The 20,309-nt window shown below is 43.1% G+C and overlaps 1 protein-coding gene across 4 annotated transcripts in view; it reads right to left on the bottom strand.

Moving 5' to 3' along the window:
- The window catches only part of LOC105694036 (hormone receptor 4), a 96,870-nt gene that overhangs the window by 9,493 nt on the left and 67,068 nt on the right, over window positions 1–20,309 (bottom strand). For 3 of the 4 annotated variants that reach the window (XM_048650544.1, XM_048650543.1, XM_048650545.1), the window contains 5 exons: window positions 9,122–9,226; window positions 5,541–6,263; window positions 4,469–4,994; window positions 4,110–4,320; window positions 3,557–3,910 (listed from right to left, as the gene is read on the bottom strand). In XM_048650544.1, coding sequence (XP_048506501.1) covers window positions 3,557–3,910; window positions 4,110–4,320; window positions 4,469–4,994; window positions 5,541–6,263; window positions 9,122–9,221 — 1,914 coding nt within the window. In that variant the 5' untranslated portion in view covers window positions 9,222–9,226. Of the gene's footprint in view, window positions 1–3,556; window positions 3,911–4,109; window positions 4,321–4,468; window positions 4,995–5,540; window positions 6,264–9,121; window positions 9,227–13,823; window positions 14,833–20,309 lie in introns of those variants that run through there. The other variant, XM_048650542.1, reaches the window with a different exon arrangement.

Genomic DNA, 20,309 nt, shown 5'->3' with positions numbered 1-20,309 from the left:
TTTTCGATTAGCCGAATAATACTTGAAGCCGAGATATCGTACTTTAGCTAAATTTCAAACGCGAAGCGAAGCGACGCCACTCCATTCGTCATTTCGTCAATTCGCCATCATCGTCATAATCGTCATAATCGTCAATTTTTTCCGGGACTTCGGAAATCATCTTGGATCGAGATTTCTCCTTTCCAATTTTTCTCATTCACTGCGAATACGAATGACGGAGGAGAGTGAGTCACACGAAGCTCGGGCTTTCACTGATTGTGAGCGCTTTGTTTCGTGCCCCCTTGTCTTATATAGTTACATTGACCAAAAGGGCACTTCTACATACTTCCTCCAAAAATTTTGACCCTATGTCACCTGAAATCTATACCTGATGGATTCTTTTCATACGCCAATTCAAATTCGGGAATCCTCAGAGATTTCGATGCACCGATAGCCATGTCATATGCATCTTGGGACTTAGTACGTGTAAAGTGGCGACATCTATTGTTTATAAAAAAAATGTTCAGAATCCTGTCCGCTACTAATGTCAAATGGACCATTCATCGATAAAATCGAGAGAGAGCGACGAGTTTAGCATAAATCATTTTTAAGCGCGGAGAGGCGCCACGTTGGGGATCTTGAGTATTTTTTTCTGTAAACCATTCGGAAGAAGTTGAAAGTTGAACGATATTTGTCCCTACACAACTAGAAAAAAAGATCAAAATCCGACCAGCAGAAGCCGAGATATCAAGCTAAAGCTGAATTTTAAGCGCCAAGCGAAGCGATGCCACTCTATTAATCGTCAATTATTTTTCGGGACTTCAGAAATCATCTTGGATCGAGATTTCTCCTCCCCAATTTCTATCGACCACTGCGAATACGATTGAGGGAGTAGAGCGAATTTCACGAAATTCGGGCTTTGACTGGGCACTTTGTTTCGCGCCGCCTTGTCCTATATAGTTACATTGACCAAAAGGGCACTTTTACATACATCCTCCAAAAATTTTGACCCTATGTCAACTGGAATTTATACCTGATGGATTCTTTTCATACGCCAATTCAAATTCGGGAATCCTTAGAGATTTCGATGCACCGATAGCCGTGTCATATGCATCTTGGGACTTAGTACGTGTAAAGTGGCGACATCTATTGTTTATACAAAAAATGTTCAGAATCCTGTCCGCTACTAATGTCAAATGGACCATTCATCGATAAAATCGAGAGAGAGCGACGAGTTTAGCATAAATCATTTTTAAGCGCGAAGCGATGCCACGTTGGGATCTTGAGTTTGTTCTCCTGTAAACTAATCGAAAGATGTCGGAAGTTACAGTTGTAGATGATATTTTTCCCTACACAATAAAAAAAAAAAATCAAAATCCGACTCAAGTAAGCTGAGATATTTAGTATTACCTACCAGTTCATTACGATGTTAGACGAAGCTCGAGGAAATTTTGTCAGAAAAGCGTGTTCATTATCCAGAAACTCATTCCGAATATAAGTAATAAGTTCAAGTACAATGTTATCCAGATACTTTCACGGGCATATGGATTGTTTTTGGTGCTGATCAGTCGTATGATAACAAGGTTTTTCCTTCATTCCGCTATTGGCGGATATTGTAAAAAATCAAACAACTTGCAAATAGTTTAGAATATATGCAATAACGGCAGGATTTATGAATTAATACGATTATATGGTGTCAAGCTAATGAAACAAGCTGATTGGTGACCCATTCAGTTCTCTCACCCTTATTAGCCTCGCTAGTTCTTACGCATCGAGGGTGGGTATGAGTTCAATTTCAACATCAATCGCTTTGAGTCAGCGCAATCGATTCATACAATTCACAATTGTCGTTGGAAGGGTACATTTCTAATCATTTCATTGCCATACCCGTCACTTTAATTTGCATGAACTCATGCTTAAACGATCTACCCACATACAAGGCACTGCAATGGCGAAACTTATTGGTAGTTGTTAGACCTTACGAGTGTATACGCCAACGGATTCAGACTTACATCCTGAAATCGTAAGTCTGGTTCCATTGGTTTAGGCCACAATAACGTCATGTGCAAGCTTGTACGAGATACAAAGCTGGATATCGTGTTAGATTGAATAAAATGTGAACGAGAATTTCGTTGTCTTTTCGTAATTTCTTCTGACTTTGTGCGATATAGTATAAGTTCTACAATCCAATGTCTGATTAGTTGAGTGAACGTTACGACGACCAACAAGTTGTCGAGACTCACGTAAGAAGCTACTTTGATAGGGAAAGTTGACTACCGTGTCGAGTCGACGGGATACTAAAATCGTAAGTGCAGATCGGCCGTGAGAGGCCAATAAGTCATAAGTTAGCGGAGAAGGATGGGGTCAGTGTCCCCGTGCGCACACTTTCACAAAGTTACGAAAGCAAGCAACGGACAACCGCCTGTCCTTGGCTCCAGCTGTCGCTGTTTTGCTATTGTCCATTAGACGTATTTTATCTCAGAGGTTGTGGCCAGATGTTGATGTTTACCTTTCACTACGTTGATGTGTTTGGTATTCAAAATCAAAGATACTCGGAAAATTGCCCGAAGGTATTTGCAACTTAGGTTTTCTTTCAGTGCGCCAATCTACAACGTTTGAACACCGCTGACATTCGATAAGTCAAGAGTCATTTCAGAGCGCGAGATGAGGCTAAAAGTGATAGCCCTTTGATTTCACAGAATAAGCTAAATTGAAGGGAATCGACAATCGGATAACATGTACGTTAATGTAGGTGGTCACTTTGCTTGGTACATTGGAGAGTTGGAGAGAGGCATGAACAGAGGTCTCCCAAGAGTACCAATTTCACTTTTGGCAATGGCCTTTGTGCAAGTATATCGTTATATATGTACCTATTCACCTTCACTTCACACTGGCATACGTTATAATGTATTCAGAAAAATACGCAGAACGATCGGTTTGGTTATAATCGACGATATTACCGTCTGAAATACCAAATTTTAATAGAATCGCAAAGGTATTCGGACAATGAAAATTGAACAACCGTCGCTTCAATTTTTATCAAAGGGATACTTCAGAATCGAATGAATGTAAATTTTCACATGATGTTACACCTGACAGTTTGGTTGTAAAATTTAAATCCCTTTAGACACGTTAGCGTTATCCATATAAATACTATTGTGAATATCGACAAGGTATAATATACATACCTATATACCTACTGATACAAATGCAGAGTGGCGTTCGCGTACAGTGTCTATCGCTTTCGTAATGTGAGAAACCTTGAAGCTTACGCAACGCATCGTAAGAAAGTGAAATTGCGCTTAGAGTTCATTCATTCTAATCCAGTGAAACGAGGATTGACTCTACCCAAACCCGATGTTCGTAACTCAGAACGGGTATACTCCTAGATCCCGTTAAAATGAAGAAAAAATAAAGACGACAGAACTCTTAATGGCGGACCAACAACGTTTAATCGTAAGTCGGAGCGGTAGAATGACCCATAATTCGCTCGCTAATGCGACGCAGAATCAAAACTAACAGTTTCGCGATTTTCAACGAACCCTATGTAATGGGATAAAATGTGGCTGGTTCCTACCTCGGAAGGATTGGTGAGAGCAGTCTTGAGGATGGTACCATTGACGAGGTGCCCGGCGTGCCCCTGATGACCTTGATGGCCCTGATGCCCAGAGGCGGGCTGTTGAGAGCTATTCATTGATTCTGGACCGGATGAGGCTTTGTGATGCTGTAGGAGGGCTCCCGCTAACTGCGCATGTTGTTGATTATGGTGTGCGGCGGCCGCGGCAGCCATGTGTTTCTCCAGCATCGTAGGTACCATTGTACCCTTCGTTGCACCAAGAGATCCGGAACCATTGACACCTGTACCCGTACCACCTATACCAACGCCAGAGTTCATCCCCTTGTTGGTCTTCTTGTGTTTCTTATACTTGACCTGCGTGAGAATCAAAAGTTTTCGCTTCAATTTACTGTAAGATCTATCCGATAAATGGCCGACATTAAATCAACGTTGCACTTTCTCTTTTCCGTCTGTACTACACGGAAATGCCCCATGTTCTTACATAAGTGATAAAAAATTTTTTTGTTGCTCACATACTTTCTTTCTATATTTTTTCTGTACACCTATCGCTTACCTTGTAGAGGTTGTAGACAGCTCCGGAATTGCGACCACCTGGCATTCTGTCTTCTCGAACCGCTTGCAAAACCATACCCTGTTCGATGCATTTTTTGAAACGACAATATTGACACCGATTCCGTTGGGCTTTCGTTATTTCGCAAATTCCCTCCGCTACGCAGGTGTATACTCTCCGGTTTTGCACGGTCCTCTTGAAGAAACCCTTGCATCTGTAATCATGAATTTTACCGATCAAGTTTCAATTTTTCGAAGACATTTTCTGCCTTGTCCCACGATTCGAATAGCACAGATACGCTTCAGCGATCGCGAATTATAATTACATACTGTCATAATCGTATTGTGGAAACGATTTTTTACCCTTCACAGGTGATGATGCCGTAATGAAGGCCCGTCGCTTTATCCTCGCATATCATACAGATCATCGGTTGTTCCTCCTCTTCGTGTTCCTGGGGTTGAAGAGGCGGCACCGATGGCGGTTGCGACGGAGCCTCCGTAGTTAGCATGTTACCGTTTCTCGACCAAGGTTGGCTAGAACTAGCGGTAAGGTTTAGTGCTTGTATCTGTTGCGCTGCAGGAAGTTGAGAGAGATCGCCGGCCCACAGACGCTCCATATTCAGTGGAGGCCCAAAGGATTGCGAAGTCCCGGGTGGTTTCCCTCTCGGTTCTGCCCTGAGGTTCAGGAGAACTTGAGCGGCGGATTCTTCGGAGGTTGAACTTGAGGCTGTTGTCGCTGTCCAGGAGGCAGTAGGAGGTGGCGCAGGTTCCAACGGTGGTACGGACCATATCATGGTTCGGACACCTCCTACTTCACCCATCATAACCGTCGGTGCTGGTCGCGAGATCGCCGGTGCTATTCTTTGGGCAGGTGGTTTCATTCCTTCATCTACGGAGACAAATACAAACCTTTAAGAGAAAAAAAAAGCTCCGATGCAACAATTTGCTCTTCAACTTTAAAAGGCCCTTGCTAATTAGTCACGATAATCGGCTAACTGTTGATACAAAGGAGAAGTTGATATTGCGGACAGTTGATTTGAAATTTTATTACTCTCGTGATTTCGCAGTTGAGCGACGACAGTCACACTCGAGGCAATTGAATACGTTGATATTCGGTGAAACAACGGTGGAATCTTGATATTGTTCAGCGCTTATTTACTTCGCTTTACAATCTTTTCTAGGACGAGATCACGACGGTGTCACTGCACCCTATTTTTTTGTAATAGTCAATGAACTAATTTTTGAAACAATATTTGCTCGTCGCTCGAGAAAATTGCGTGTACATTGCACACCTCGTGATACATGTACGGGTCTGTGCAAAGAACCCTATCTTGGGCAAACATGTATGATATTAAAATGCACGTAGTATTATTTCATGCACGCTTTTCATAATTCCTTCGAGTCGCAACGTACGCACGTATTGGTTTTTACTTACTCGATGCACCAGTAGCGCTGGTGAGATTTTGTCCGAAGTTAACAGCGCTGCTGATGACTCCGTTTAACAGTCTTTGAGTGGTGAAACTTTGGACTCCAGGATTTTGAGTCCAAAATTGATGATGCGCGAGAAGATGCGGAGGAACAGTCGGTGCTCTTTGCCGGGGTCCGGGTTGTTGATTAAAACCGGAACCGCAACTACCGCTGCCGCCACCGATGCCCCCATTTCCCGTTCCAGGACTCGGACTTTGGTTCCGATTTGGACTCGGCGAAGGGCTTCGATGACTGCTGAGGCGGCTCGAGCCATCCGTACGACCTCCTCCGTCGAATACCGAGTTGTCGGACTCTTCCTTGGGTTGGACTAGGTAGTGATTACTCGTACCTCGGTCGGGGGTTTCGCCTCTATGAACTTCCCTTGGCGTGGGACTGGTGAACACAGTGGTATGACTTTGGAGCGGTGATACGGGTGACGCGCTAGCTGCCGGGGTACAAAATCGTTCTTCAGCGCCTCTGGAGCTCGCAGCTTCGGGAAATACGGAGTCTGGTGACGCACGATCGGACGTCGCCTCTCTCGTATCTCGTTCACGTAGCTCCCGAATATCCCGGGGTGTTCCAGGACTCGGGCTACTGCGAAGGAATTCCGTCTTTACTTTGATCACGGGACAACCCGGCGAGCTTGGCATGTTGTCTGGCGACGAAGTCGACGTGTCCGCTGCGCTTTCCCCTGGAAAAAAAGATCGCGTGTGATTAAAATTTGGATCGGGATCACAGCGTCCGCCGGGAATCGTTTGACCGAAAAATTCAATAAAATCCAGTTTCAAGGTATCGGAAATCACTGAGAACTGTGGCGTCATATTGAAACGTAGCGATATAGCTACGATATAGCTACCTCGACTAAAGGATGTCGGACTACAGCCGTAGCATAGGTCATGGCAGGAATGTGGTTAACAAGGTCGTTTTTAATTGATTGTCTCCGAGCCCTGTCGCAGACTGTATTAGCTTCGAACAATGAAAAGATCGGGACATAAATGTAGGTTTTATCCATCGCCATCGGTAAACGCAGTCTCACTGTACAGTATCTGGCGGTAATATCTAGTACAGCTATACGTGAGACTGATTAGTCTTCATCCAACAATCGTTCTTGACATAGACTTTAAAATAATGACGTGAGAATATCAACGAAATAGTTGTAGATACGCGGATCGGCTGCTTTGGCAAACCGACGATATCTTATCAACATGGCACGAGACACATCATCATCGCGTATGTAGTAATTACGTATATTTGAATCGTAAACTTTCACATATTACGATAAACCTGGATTTTGCAAAATCTATACGATGTGACCTGGGCCTACAACAAATCCCCGATTCCTCGTTAAACTATTTCGTCAAACTCCCGTTACAGCCCGCGTACCCGCATACCGTATCATTCGACACGTGGCCATCATTTATTTGTATATCTGAACCATTTCTTTTGTTGCGGTTTAGGTACAGTTATAGAGTTCATGGTCAGCCATGAGATTCGATTCGGCGGTTGACTTCCTGCGACTCTTTGTGCATTCAGATAGTCAAAATTTACAGTTTTTTTGTCAGATTGCGTTGCTCGTTGATGAAATAAATAAGTTTTAAGATGATAAATGAGGTGAATTCCGGCTAGACAATACCGGAAGGAGCGGACTGGTTAGTCAGATAGTTTTTGAAGTTCCGTACGTTTTATTATCAAATTTTATCACGGGCGCAGTGATACTCAACTTTTCACGTGTTGCTTCAAATTGAACACGTCCCGATTCACTGGTATCCAGAATTCAATGGATCACTCCTCGCTGCTAAACCTCTACCTCAACAGACTGTCAATATTTCCGCGCCTTATACTTCTCTCTTTTTTTTATAAAAAAAAATCGTGAGGTGTATTTTTATTTTCAGTCACCCTCCTCTGAGCTACCTACTGCGATAAACGACATCGTGGTTCTGAATTGTAACGTGCACTGGGGGTTTTAATTATTCAACATTCTAGTTACCATGAAATGGGGAAACGCGTGACAGGGGCACATTCGGTCGAGGCTCACAAGTCGTCTGACCCAACCGCGTTCAACAATGAGCTCCTAAATTATCTTCAGTAGTCGAACGTAAAGCAAAAGCATTCGTGGTAACAGGGGTAAAAGCCGTGAAATCAGACTTACCGCAACACCCTAGAGCGAAGAAGTATTCGGTGCGAAACATTCGACGTTATAACAATCTGCCAAGTCCGCGTAACCGTACAAGTGTCGATTATCCGTACAGTACATGTTATTTGGCAGTTGGATTTATTCGAGATTTGAACTCTGAATTTCAAAATTAGTCAATCAGATATCGGTAACGGGAATGTGATCCAACAGAGCTTTTATTGGACGTTTGCATCGCTATAATTTATATAGCATATCATACAAGAATCATTAAAATAGATTGAAGAACAAAACTACTTTTTCCTAACAAGTTTAATGAGGTCAAATGTCAGAGTTTCATCCGGGTTGATTTTGAGGATATGCTATTTATAATGAACGCAAATTTCGACACTAGGAATTCTAATTAATTACTGTACATATGACGTCGATCGTGAATATCGCCATGAAATTGACAGGTGAGTTATATTAATCACGTAGATGCCTACGCTTTGCGAAATTATTCATATTGCTACGTATGCGTAGATATATATAATATATCTACTAACATTTTGGACGAAATTTGAAATTACATGATCGCATTTGTAGCTACAAATATTTTTGTCATCGTGAATGTAAACATCATTTCAATTTGACATCAGAGTATTTTTCTTCACGTTCTGGGAAGCAAAGTTAAATCGGAGTTGAAAACTAATCGAATAGATTTTTTAGTTGAGAGATCGAAGTTTAATTGAGTTTCCAGCATTTATTGGTCAATATTTAATAATGATATACTAGTCACAAAACGATAGGTGGGAAAATTCAATTTTCTTTTTTTCGATGGAGAAGGTAAGATGTCTACCTTCGGAATATTTTCATTTCGAAGGGAAACTCGTCGGAAGCAATTTAGCGGACAATGAAAGTTTTTTTCTTTCACATGGTAAACGCCAAATGCCGAAGATGATTCTCTTGGCCATTCTACACATACGTCGTTCTTAGATGATGTCACGTAACGGTCAACCTTCCCACTAATTTCGAAGGATAACGCTGGCTTTTTAAATCTCCGCGAATCTTATTGGTGAATTTGAGGTGATTAAATTCTAGCGCAATTTGCTTTCATTGTCTATAATGCGAAGTCGTTGCGGTGTGATTCAAACAGCAGAATTGCAAAGTGTGAAAAACTGACACAATTAGGCAGGAAGTGTTGCATTACACATAGTGCACTATGCAGCCTCTAGTTGACCCACAGCTGGCGGTTCATCTGAGTCGTTTCATACATTAGAGACGAACGATGAGCTGGGAAACGCGTAACAACGTCCAATAAGACTGCAGTTTGTCTACATTTCATGCGGATACTTTTTCATCGTTGTCATCGAGAAATGAAGGCAAATAATGATTGCATGGAATGGGAAGTATAACGTCGATAAAAACAAGAGTCTTACCATCACTACTACATCTAGAATCGACCTTTCTCCTTTTCAACTTGAGATCTTGAAACAAGCTCATGTTGTCTAGCTCACACGGGCTGCTCGTAAGGGTCATAATTCCTGCAATCAGAAAACAATAATCCAGTTAAGATATGTCGTCATGGAAAAAAAAAAAAAAAATACAGATTATATGATAGAATGGGAAATTTTATTGAAAATTTCACGAGGGGCTTTTCTTCGTCGGTCAATGTACAAAGTTGAACCTTCCGCAGGCGGTATAAATAGCGTAACTCGAGCAACGACCGCCGGTCACCTAATCGATAGCGAATGAGAACCCCTACGTACATCCAGCTATGCTCGGAGCTTGTCAACCTCAACCCCTTCGCCCGCCATCCGCAAAACTTTCTTTCTTTTTCCACCGCTATCCGATGTTAGCGATCATAACGAAGGTTCAACGCTGAATCCACTACTAGTGAGGATGGTCGTGGTCGAGAAGAGCGTTTCGCATATTCAGTTCAATTTGAGGAATCGGTTATATTTAGATCGTCCCGGTTGGCATTTTCATTATAGGGGCTAAAGCCAGATGTATATGTATATTCTGTCGCCATAGGTGATAATGATCCAATGATTTTCTGGGCTAACGAGAAGATATGAAGCGTAGAATCTGTCGACAATGAGGGCTTCTTTCATGTCAGCAACTACGCAACAGCGGCGTTACTTCTATAATGAATCGCACCAACAGCTGGCAGGAGATGTGCTTTCTGTGTCGATGACTTTAACCCCATGTAGGGGTCGCGGGTCTCCGCACGGTGAAATTGCAGTCTCAGCAGCTGGCCGCAGTTTGCCCCAGAGACGATCGATCGATCGAGCCGCTCGGTTCGTTTCTGAGGCAAACCGTCTGTGCTGAAAAGCGTGGCTATGCGGAAATATGAGAAAGGGTTCTTTTTTCTTTTTACTCCAATCTGGGTGCTGTTTTCCCTAGAATTGCATATTGATATCTCAGGTGGTCGATTTCCAGATAATCTGGAAATGAGAGCTCGAGATCAGCATCCTAGGTATACGATTGACATTCGACTGCATCGTGCGCGACATTCGGATGATCGGATGTGTAAAAATTGGATGCAAGTCGCACGTGATGATCGACGTCGGGGGTTTGATGCGTCATTGTAATATTCTTGCGAAATAACGTAAACATGCGTACGGATACGGTATGCTTGGAAATGGACGGAATGCAGGTAAGTGTGATTCTGGTCTCCGTTTAGAGGAGAGTTGGCGAACGGGCGGTAGGCAGAGGCGAGTGTGGGTGAAGCGAAAGAGCGAGCAATAGCTCGGCGGTTTACACGTCGTCGTCAGAGGCAGCGGCACACCGAGAAGGCGCGCGCGCTGCTGCAACGAGGTCCTTGCTCCCCGTGCCGTATGTGGGTCACCAGGCGCACACACGGCACTGTTGTTGCGTAAGCTCTGCATGCACGGGCCATTGCATGTCGTAGTGAACCACCCAACCTAACCCAACGAGAGTTGACGTAACCCAACCTGCCCCCTGTCTAACTGGTATACCGCTCTCGGTCTCCGCTGGTCGCCACAATTGCAACGACGGCGGTTAAGACGGTGGAGAACCTCAGTCCCGAGGCGTCGCGACGCTTAAATATTTCTTTCATTTTCTAAATTCCATTTTACTGGCCTCGCGCTCCAAGGCTGTTCAATGGATACCCTTCGCAGGACTCGTAATGTAGGATAACCGACAACGCGTACTGACGTCACTTCTTGACTCACTCGAACTTCCACGGTACTACGCTCCGACCGAAGGATCATTCCTTCGCGTATCTTTTACCGTTTGCTCGGTTTCTAATAAGAATAATAATTGTCTCTCCCGAAAGATACAGCTAACGATGACTTTCACCTTTTGTTTTCAAGAGGTACCCTAGGAATATTTTGATCACTACTTGTAATAGGAAGCTCCGAGTCTTAGGTACTTTCTTGCTCTCGATATGCGCTCGATATTACCATATATAATATATACCCTACAGATCGTGCGGCGAATAGACCGTCAATCGCGAGTTTAATAAAAGCCTCGAGACTTAATGGTCGTGAGCAACAGATAGTGAAAGTTTGTCTCCCACGCTGGACATCCTAGCCATCTTGCTCCCCCCGGCCGATACAGAGCTATAGATTATAATGTTGTAGACGGAGAAGGTGCTTCCAACCTACGGTCTATTACTTCTAATATTTCACGACAATGAATCGTCGTGATGATGTATTCTTTTTTTCTTACACCGCATAATAATCACGACAAATTTTTCTCCAATCATCGTATAACAGACCATCGCTTTCGACAAAGAATAAAAATAAAATACTATTTCTGCTGTTTAAGTTGTAGCAATGCGCCGCCATATAATAACACGGAAGAGGATCCGATAAAAATCGTTAATGTATGAAATCAGTTAGTCATTCGTTTCTGTTGTAGACGGTGGTATTTCCTTTGTCGGCAAATAAAACTATGTGGATTAAAATGTACCAAGGCGTGTTGTAATTACATCAGTCGAGGACATAGCGGATGACTTCTTTAAGGATAGCTTGTAATTTTGAGGTCGGTGCAAGGATCTATCTACCTGATTATTCTCTCTAGTCTCAGTCGGCGAACAAACGCCGTGCTGTGGAGAAACGTTCACGTCTCGTCATTCGCTCTGTTATTAAGGCAAATTTTATTTTATACTCGAATTTTTATTCATCCTCTCTTTTCTCCCATTGCGATTATTAACAACGGGAAAATAAACCGGCCGAGGTTACGCCGGGTTGAATAAGGCGAGGTGAGAGGAGAGAATAAGACGAGGAGCTGAAGTTAGGCCAGTGGTATAATAGAAACTTTCACTGCTGAGGTTCAACGTACGGCGACTCTCACCGGGTATCATTCTCACTCTCGAATCACGCGTACCTCCACATATATACACCCAGATATATGTGTATAACATACCTGTATACACATCTCCGCTATTCTCTCAAGATGGTTCCTTGAAAGTTCGTAGGTAGGTAGGATAGGTATACCTATCGTATATGTATATATATATAAACTACACGGCTACAACAAGGTAAATGTTACGTTAGGACGCACGTGCGTGACACGAGAATAGGACAATTTTAAAACATCAGCTCTCACGAGCGGTAGGCGAGCTGCTGCAGGCTGTAAGGTATCAGACGCGCAAGTGAGAGAATCGAAAACGCTGTTCGAGAGAAATGTTGGAACAGGAAATCAGACCCTATCTCTTTCAGATGAACCACGCACGGTAATAACGATATACCGTGGAAGTAATTAATCTTGAAGCTAGAAAACGAAAGTTACGCACACGTTCTTACACTACAAATGTATATTACGTATACCCTATATAGCGTAGAAACGATGATCGAAGTTTCGAATTCGGTCACTCGTTTGACTTTGCTACGTATTCACGGTCAGGGTTTTTTTTTTTTTTTATTTCACGAGTCGATTTCTCGGCCAATACGGCGAGGAGGGGAGGAAGGCAATCGATCGTATCTCCATAAAATCGCATCGAGTGAGAAATATTTGTACGTTCAAATATCAAGGCCGCTATTTGTTACACGTCCTATGGGCACATGTACAAAACCAATTTCGAAACAGTCGTATAGTATACCTACATCAGCAGTTCGCGTACATTTCTCAATTCGGTTAAAACATATGTATGTATATATATATATATATATCTGTATTACCTATCTATACCAATAGGTATTTACGTACATTGTGATACGCGTACATAGGTACATAGGTAATAATACCGCGACTCCTTATGTACTCCAACCTGCGTACAGAGACACGACGACTACCCGGTGATTTTGCATATCGTCGTTATATCGTCGTTAACTTAGTTCGATGCATTTATTTGCATAAATCTGAGGTTACGTAACCTCGGCTGGAAGTCAGTAGTTGGTCACGGGGTAGTTGAAATGAATAAATTAAAGAAAATTCAAAAAAAAAAAAAAATAAAACATCAAGTCAGAGAAAGGAGCTGGTCGATTCAATTTCTCGCAACCCCTACGTTATGCGGCTGTAGCGATAACGAAAAATTGCCAATAATAATAATAATCAAAAATGCAACGATAACAACAAAATTAAGAATGCGAGCTCGTCCGAAACGACAAAAAAAAAAGGGAATTTTTCAAAAATAATCATCATATCTCGAACCGCGCGAACGGTGATCGGATGAATTTTCGGCGTCTCCGTCCAAATATTTGTCATCCAGTTTCCTCGTGTCGATGTGTGTGTATAGCCTAAGGAATTATGGCATACGAGTGCGAGCGAGTAGACGGGTATCCGCGTACATCTGAATATACATGTCTAAATATCTAAATATGTACATTAGAATGATGCAGAAAATATATACGCGGTGAATAGTCACCAGCTATATCTATACCGGTAATTCGCAATTGTAATTTGTACTCAGCGAAGCGTGCAGTACAGTGTTGAAATCATGTCATGGTGTTAATGACCTGGGCCTCCCCTCGAAACTTTAGGAGCGGTGAACGTTTTGTGGCTGAAAAGACCCTACGTAGCGTAGCTCTCTATTTTTTGCTCGTATATTCAGCATTCCTTCTACTTCCGTTTGTCCCTAAATACGTGTAAGGGTTGATGAATACATAATCGATGCGATTGAGCCGTGATTCGAATTCGGTGAAAATTTGATCAATGGAAATAATTTCGTACCTAAATGTCGACCTCGGAGGACACTCATATTTGCACACATGTTATATACTAATCCACTTTTATTCGTATAATCGCATTGTTTCTGTATTATTATATATCGTTATTTATTTGTTCGTTGAGTGTTCGTTTTATTTATTTATACGTGTATTCAATTATGGTTCTTATTATTTTCAATCACTGCTATCTCCTCGCTGAAAGGATCAGTTCGATCCATTTTTCACTGCATCGTTAGAATTATGATTCGGGTAATCGTCTGTTGCCCATTTTGAAACGGTTTAAAAATGCTCGTTCGATATTCATTAAAGTTTTCCAAAAATATTTGAATACTCCAATGAAATTGGTCCACAATATGGCGTTGACTTTGTCACTTCTCCTCATTTTCGTTAATTCGCACTGTGTAGTCTCCGATGCGGTACGATCACCGAGAAACGACGAAAGCAGCAAAACAAGAGTCGAAACGAAAAGGCGGAAATAATATCAGGCGGTACCGAATTAATGATTTAAGACAAAAAAAGAAAATCAATCTTCTTCTGGTGTGCAACACCGGGGGAAAAAAGAATAACAACTTTATGGAAATGACAAAATAAATCAAAAGAAAATAAAAGCAAAGAACTCGCGAAAGTGTCGGCGCGATCGGCGAACAGCGCCTCTCTGTAACGGAGTTCCACTCTCGATCGAGACCCGCACAAAACTCGAGAAACACTTATAGCAAGAACAACTGGCAAAGTGATCGGCACGGTGGTGAGCGACGTCAGCTGTTGGCCGAGAAATCGTACAGGCGCTGTACGGTGCGGCGATGTGCGAGAGTACGAATGCTTTTATAATCTTCGGCGAAGAGAAAAAAAAACCGAGAAAAAAAAAAAATAAAGAAGAAAATTTGAAATGGAACAAAAACGATCCCTCGGCGTTTCCGCGATGCGATCGCGACGGTGCGAGGTGAACGCGCGCGAGAATTTGCTCTGCGTTCGAACCCTGGAGGGCACCAGTCTGAGACTCGAAGTGTTGAGTTTTCGGCATACAGGCGGGCCACGAGGTGGGAAATGAGAGGTGGAAGTGCTGACCTCGATACCGTCGTTGGTCCTCCAATCCCGAGCTCAATGCCAAAAAGCTTCTGTCGCTTTCACTGGCAAACCGCATACGGCACTCACCATGCGTTTATCGACACCACCGCATCATCGGTCACGAACACGCGTCCCGAGGATCCCTCGAGGATAAAAGGACCTTTGGAACTCACGCTACCTCCGAAAACTTGTCAATAAGAATCGACCGTCGCACGAAGTAGTGACAAGGAGTTGATTTTTTTTTCATCACCGCGAGTATCGCGATCGTCGTAGCAATCGTACGAGCAAAAAGTAGACGACCCTACGAACGGGGTGAGATACGCGTGCCTCCGTTTGACTCATGATACGCGACGTTGATCAATTCATGGCTACTCGATTCCGCGGTGATTCTTTGATCGTTCTCGGTCTCGATTGATGCAAGGAGGAACTGGATTTTCGAGTGTTTCACTTTTAACCGAAGAAAGTAACGAAAGTTTAAGATGAAAGTTCCAAAAAAAAAAAACAAAGACCACTTCAAGGTGAGAAAGTGGGAGTGCTGAAATCGGAGAGGGGAAAAGGAGAACGGAGTTACTTCTAGTCGAGGTACCGCGAAATCTTATGCCTTTCAGCTGCCTGATTTCGTACACGATGAGTATCGTTTATGATTGTATTACGCCGGAGCAAGTTTGAGATTTGTTTTTTCAAAACGCCCAATTAATTACTCAAGAAGTTAACTTAGATGTGCTCGTAAGGTTACTAATTGGCAATTACGTCAAACGTTATAGAAGCTGATTGAATCTCAGGTGCGAAAGTTCTTCCACATCAACGGTGTACTTTTCCGACTACATCTCGAGAGGTGTTGGATAGTTCTCGATGATTCGATGATTTCAATTCGACGCATAAAACCACGAGAAAACCTTAGCGATGATTCCCCTCTATTCTTTCGTTTTCTTTTCTCTTCGTTCAAAGACATGGCGGCTCGGATCGGTTAAACCGACCGAAGGTACAGTTCGAAAATTAAGCTACGAACTTTCAACATTTCAAACGAACATCGCATAACACACAGAGATATCCAGCAGGCACGTACGAGGCATACATACCATTTGCATATACACGTACATGAAATTTACAACGGATGAGAACTGCGCCAGCATCGGCGTAGGCAGTGCAACAGCAGCTGGCCATGACACACTTACGAATGTCAATCACACCATGTACCGTGCACACCGAGCCCAGCTATATGCGTTCGTATTCGTGCACGTTCGTACGAGTTTTCAATACTTTTCCACTCTTGTCGGCTCTTACAGAGTCTCATGCACATCGCACACGTGCGTATCTTGCGGAGTTTCTATCCATCGGTATATTTGTGGTAAACTTTGCTTGTGTTCTGTGCGTGGGAAACACAAGGTATATACCTAAATCCGCGTACACACTTGAGCGTATTTGCGCGCACGAACGGTTTGCGCGCGCACAAACGGTTTGCGCGCACGTACGTTCGTGCGTGTAAATACGTTTGCTCAACGATCGTTTGCGTTCGTGCGCGCCGTATCGCGCTCGAGTTGGCCGTGGCGTCCCTCCCGCGCCATGTGATAACGAGATGTCGTCCAGACCGAGCACTGTTTCGCACGAAAACTCTTCGATGCAGAGCCGCGTACACACTTGAGCATATTCGCGCGCACGAATGCTCGTGCGTGGACGTGGTGTTTGTGCGTGCGGATACGTTCTAGCATGCACGATCACGATTCGTCGCTGGTCGGTCCATCGAAGGGTTTTTGTGCGGAACGTTGTCACACGGCGCGGGAGGGACGCCACGGCCAACTCGAGCGCGATACGGCGCGCACGAACGCAAACGATCGATGAGCAAACGTGTTTACGCGCACGAACGTACGTGCGCGCAAACCGTTTGTGCGCGCGAATACGCTCAAGCGTGTACGCGGCTTAAGGAAAACGGGACGTTTCGCGTGTTAGTTTGATGAAAAGTTACAAATTCCTGGGTCATAGTGAGACATTGGGATACATCGATGGTCGATATCAGGTGAATTAGGAAGACTGGTAGCCATCGCGTCCTCGTTGAATCGTCATTGATTTATTTTTCAAATATTATCCTCGTAAATTAGAGTTACACGAGTATGATTTCACGTTTTGCGGGCGCTCTTCGACTCTCATGAATGACATCAAGAGTTATTTTTTCCTTATATTCCGCACACACGATTTATCGGTCGAAAGTTAACCGCCTGAGCTATACGGCGTGTCGAAATATCTGCGTCCAAATTACAGTGTGAAATGGAAAGAAAAAAAACGCATCGAATACTTTCGTGGCTCCGTTGCGTCAAGATTTATAACATAATGATGTATACCTATATTCGTTGATAAAGCAATAATTCGTCGAACGGGAGGATAATGAATCGATCGTATCGGTTTTCTAGGCTTTAGGTCATCCGAGGTATCGGGAAATTTCAGTAAAAAGTGTGGCGAATTCATGTGACCATAGACGTATTCTACGATGTGACGTTGTCCAAAGGTTGCGTACAGCCCATTTGACAGGGATGATGGTAGCGCGCTTATCGCGTGTGCTGAATGCGCCCGGCATTGGACTTTGCGAGAATTGAACCTGCGTTGATACCGCAGTTGAATAGCTCTCAGAGTCTGGTATTTACTCGATGGAGAAAAAAACTAAATCAGGACACAAAAATCCGCCGTAATTATCTTCGAGATAAGTGTTATCCGAGGCGCTACGCAAGGCTGTAATGAATCTCATAGGCCTCGCCTAGTTACTCGTTGAGTCGACGGCGCAAGGATCGTCACAACCGCACGTGCTCGGTCAGCAATTTCAAATTTTGAAAATCATGAAAAGGGAAACGGGCGACGAGTAGGTTCGCTCTTTGTCGTTACAAGCGCGATAGTTTGAGACTAACCTTGTTGGAAATAAACCAACTACTTCGTACCGCTATAGATATCTTAGTCATAAACTCCCGGACTTGATTTTTTATTTCTTTTCTTTTTCTTCGGGCAGCGTTGTTCCAAATTCGATACCACCGAGTGCAACCATCGATATCGAAATACGTAAGATATTTTCCATAGTCCGCTAGAAGGGATTTCGAAATGATCAAATTTCCACGTGCATGCATGCAGGTTTTCGAATACACTCGATATTTCATATTTCTGAAATTCATTTCAACCACACGTACGTATAAATACCGCGTTCGCTGACACGTTAGTTCAATTTTTCGCCTACGATTTATCGATTTTCCAACCGTGCGATCTATGAAATAATAAAATGACCAAGTTTTCTGATAATTATCTAGGAATGACGTCTACGCGAAGTACGCTTCGCAGCGTCGCCATTCGCGAGTGACTAGAAATATTCCTTGGAAGAACGTCCTCGTAGGCATCGTGTGGCGGACTTTGTATCTAACTATACTAAACGTAGATACGCAACGCAATTTCACGCACTAAAGCGTGCATAGCTATTTAATATGATACATCAACTCCTCGTAAAGAGTGGGGAAAACTTTCGCGAGGTCGGTTACTGGTGGACAACTTCCGTGTCGCGACTCGCGAACATCTCCGTCCGTGCTGAACAGTTATTTTCGCATATTATTCAAGGTCTTATACGTCAATATTTTCAAATGTTAAGGTCTCTTGAGCTCAACACTAGACGAAGCCAAAAAAAATTAGAAATGAATGAGAGGAAAATTAGCCAAAAGTCATAATACGATCCGTATAGATAAGTTCCATACGGGCATCAAGGTGTAAGAAAAATTGGTCATCTTCGTCTTTGATGAGAACTGGACTGTTGTGATATTTTTCAAAATTGAATGCCTCCCTTATTTCAATCTTTGACTGAATTCGAGTATCTCTGACATTTTTTTGTTTTGTCATTATTCCGAGTCATTTGTTCAGTCAAACGACATGGAAACTTATGAGTCGAGTACCATCGCGTAACACACATTTTAATTACGCGATCCAAGGATTTTGTTACGACCAGAAAATTATTTTTCATACCTATTCGGAGGTATAACAAATTGCTCTCCGATTAAAGGCTCGCCGAGGTTGACTACAAAATGACGGTGAATTTATGTCAAATTTTACATAAAACCAAAAAGTATTGCAAAGCTACGCAGTCATGAGAAGAGAATTTTATATCCATATTACCGCATATTCATTACCCGCAGCGCGGGCGGTACGGCAATGGAAAAATAGGAATAAAATTTGCACCACTTCCGGACGAGATTTATACGGACAAGTTCGGTGATTGGACCGGGGGATTTCATCGGAAATCACCGCGACCGGACCACAGCAGCGTTGTGCGTATGTCATCAAAATCGAGATAGCAACGTTCATTTTAATTGACAGCCGATATTTCTTCGTTTTTTTTTCTTCTATTACAACAACGCGAAGGTTCAGAATTACAAATCTCGCGTCTCTCAAGAGTTTTGTTAGAAATCGCAGCTTCAGTAGTGAGACGTTCTCTTCCTTTTTCTCTGTTTCTTTTTTTCTTTTTTTTTTTTTTGTTGCATGTGCAGCGCATACGTCCGTTGTTCCTGTATAACTTGCAATAAACCGTATGTCAGGGTCAGATGAGATCACTCCATGTCCACGGATGCACTTTATGCACCGGCAATGTCCTCGATATCGTAATTTGTCTTGGAAATCATTGTCCAGCCGCGTTTATTCTCGCGATTGTTGGTTCGTTGGTCAGTTCATGGTAACGGAAGTCGGTATCCGCTTTTATTGGCAAAAGATAAATTGATAAATTTTGATCTAAATTGAGTCGAATCGTGTTTGCTTTGGGAATGGAACATAAGAGTAACGCAAAGGCAGCTTAACTTCGGTGTTCGATTGTTTCGGATGTGCAATCGCTGGCTTTGGCCGCGAGCGTAATCCACGTCGGATTCATTCTACGAAGCGAAGAATTACTCGTAGTTTTATTTGCGATATTTGCGAGGGAATTGCGAACGTACACCACGTACGTACGCTACCCACCACCCGACGGTGACTTTGCACGCGACCTACGCCAACTTCGTCATCGGCAAAGTCGTGGACATGCGCAACTCGAACCACCAATCTAAGGTGGTGGAAGTCGGACGTCACGGAAGCACCGAGTTTTCAGCTAACATTTCACACGAGTTGGATAACAGAAGCAATCCGATGCCGATAATTGAACTTCGGATCAGTTTGCGTTACACTTTGACGCTTTTTACTGGCTTATTTTTCATCCGAACTTTGTATATTTCTGGGGCTTAATTACATGTCGCAACTTCCACGTACACTGCAGGGAACACAGTTTATCCAACAAATCTCATTAACGTACGAATGAAATTTTCGTTATACGTAGACATCTCAATCGTATATGCAGGATGAAATAACTTTTTGGTTCATCGCACGATGTGCATATTCAAGTATCGATCGGACGTTGAATCTTACGAGTGAAAGTGAGGGTTTA

This window comes from Athalia rosae, chromosome 2, assembly GCF_917208135.1.
Source record: "Athalia rosae chromosome 2, iyAthRosa1.1, whole genome shotgun sequence".
Classification (NCBI taxonomy): domain Eukaryota; kingdom Metazoa; phylum Arthropoda; class Insecta; order Hymenoptera; family Athaliidae; genus Athalia; species Athalia rosae.
Note: the sequence above shows the minus strand (reverse complement) of the source record. Positions and strands in the feature narration are given on the sequence as shown.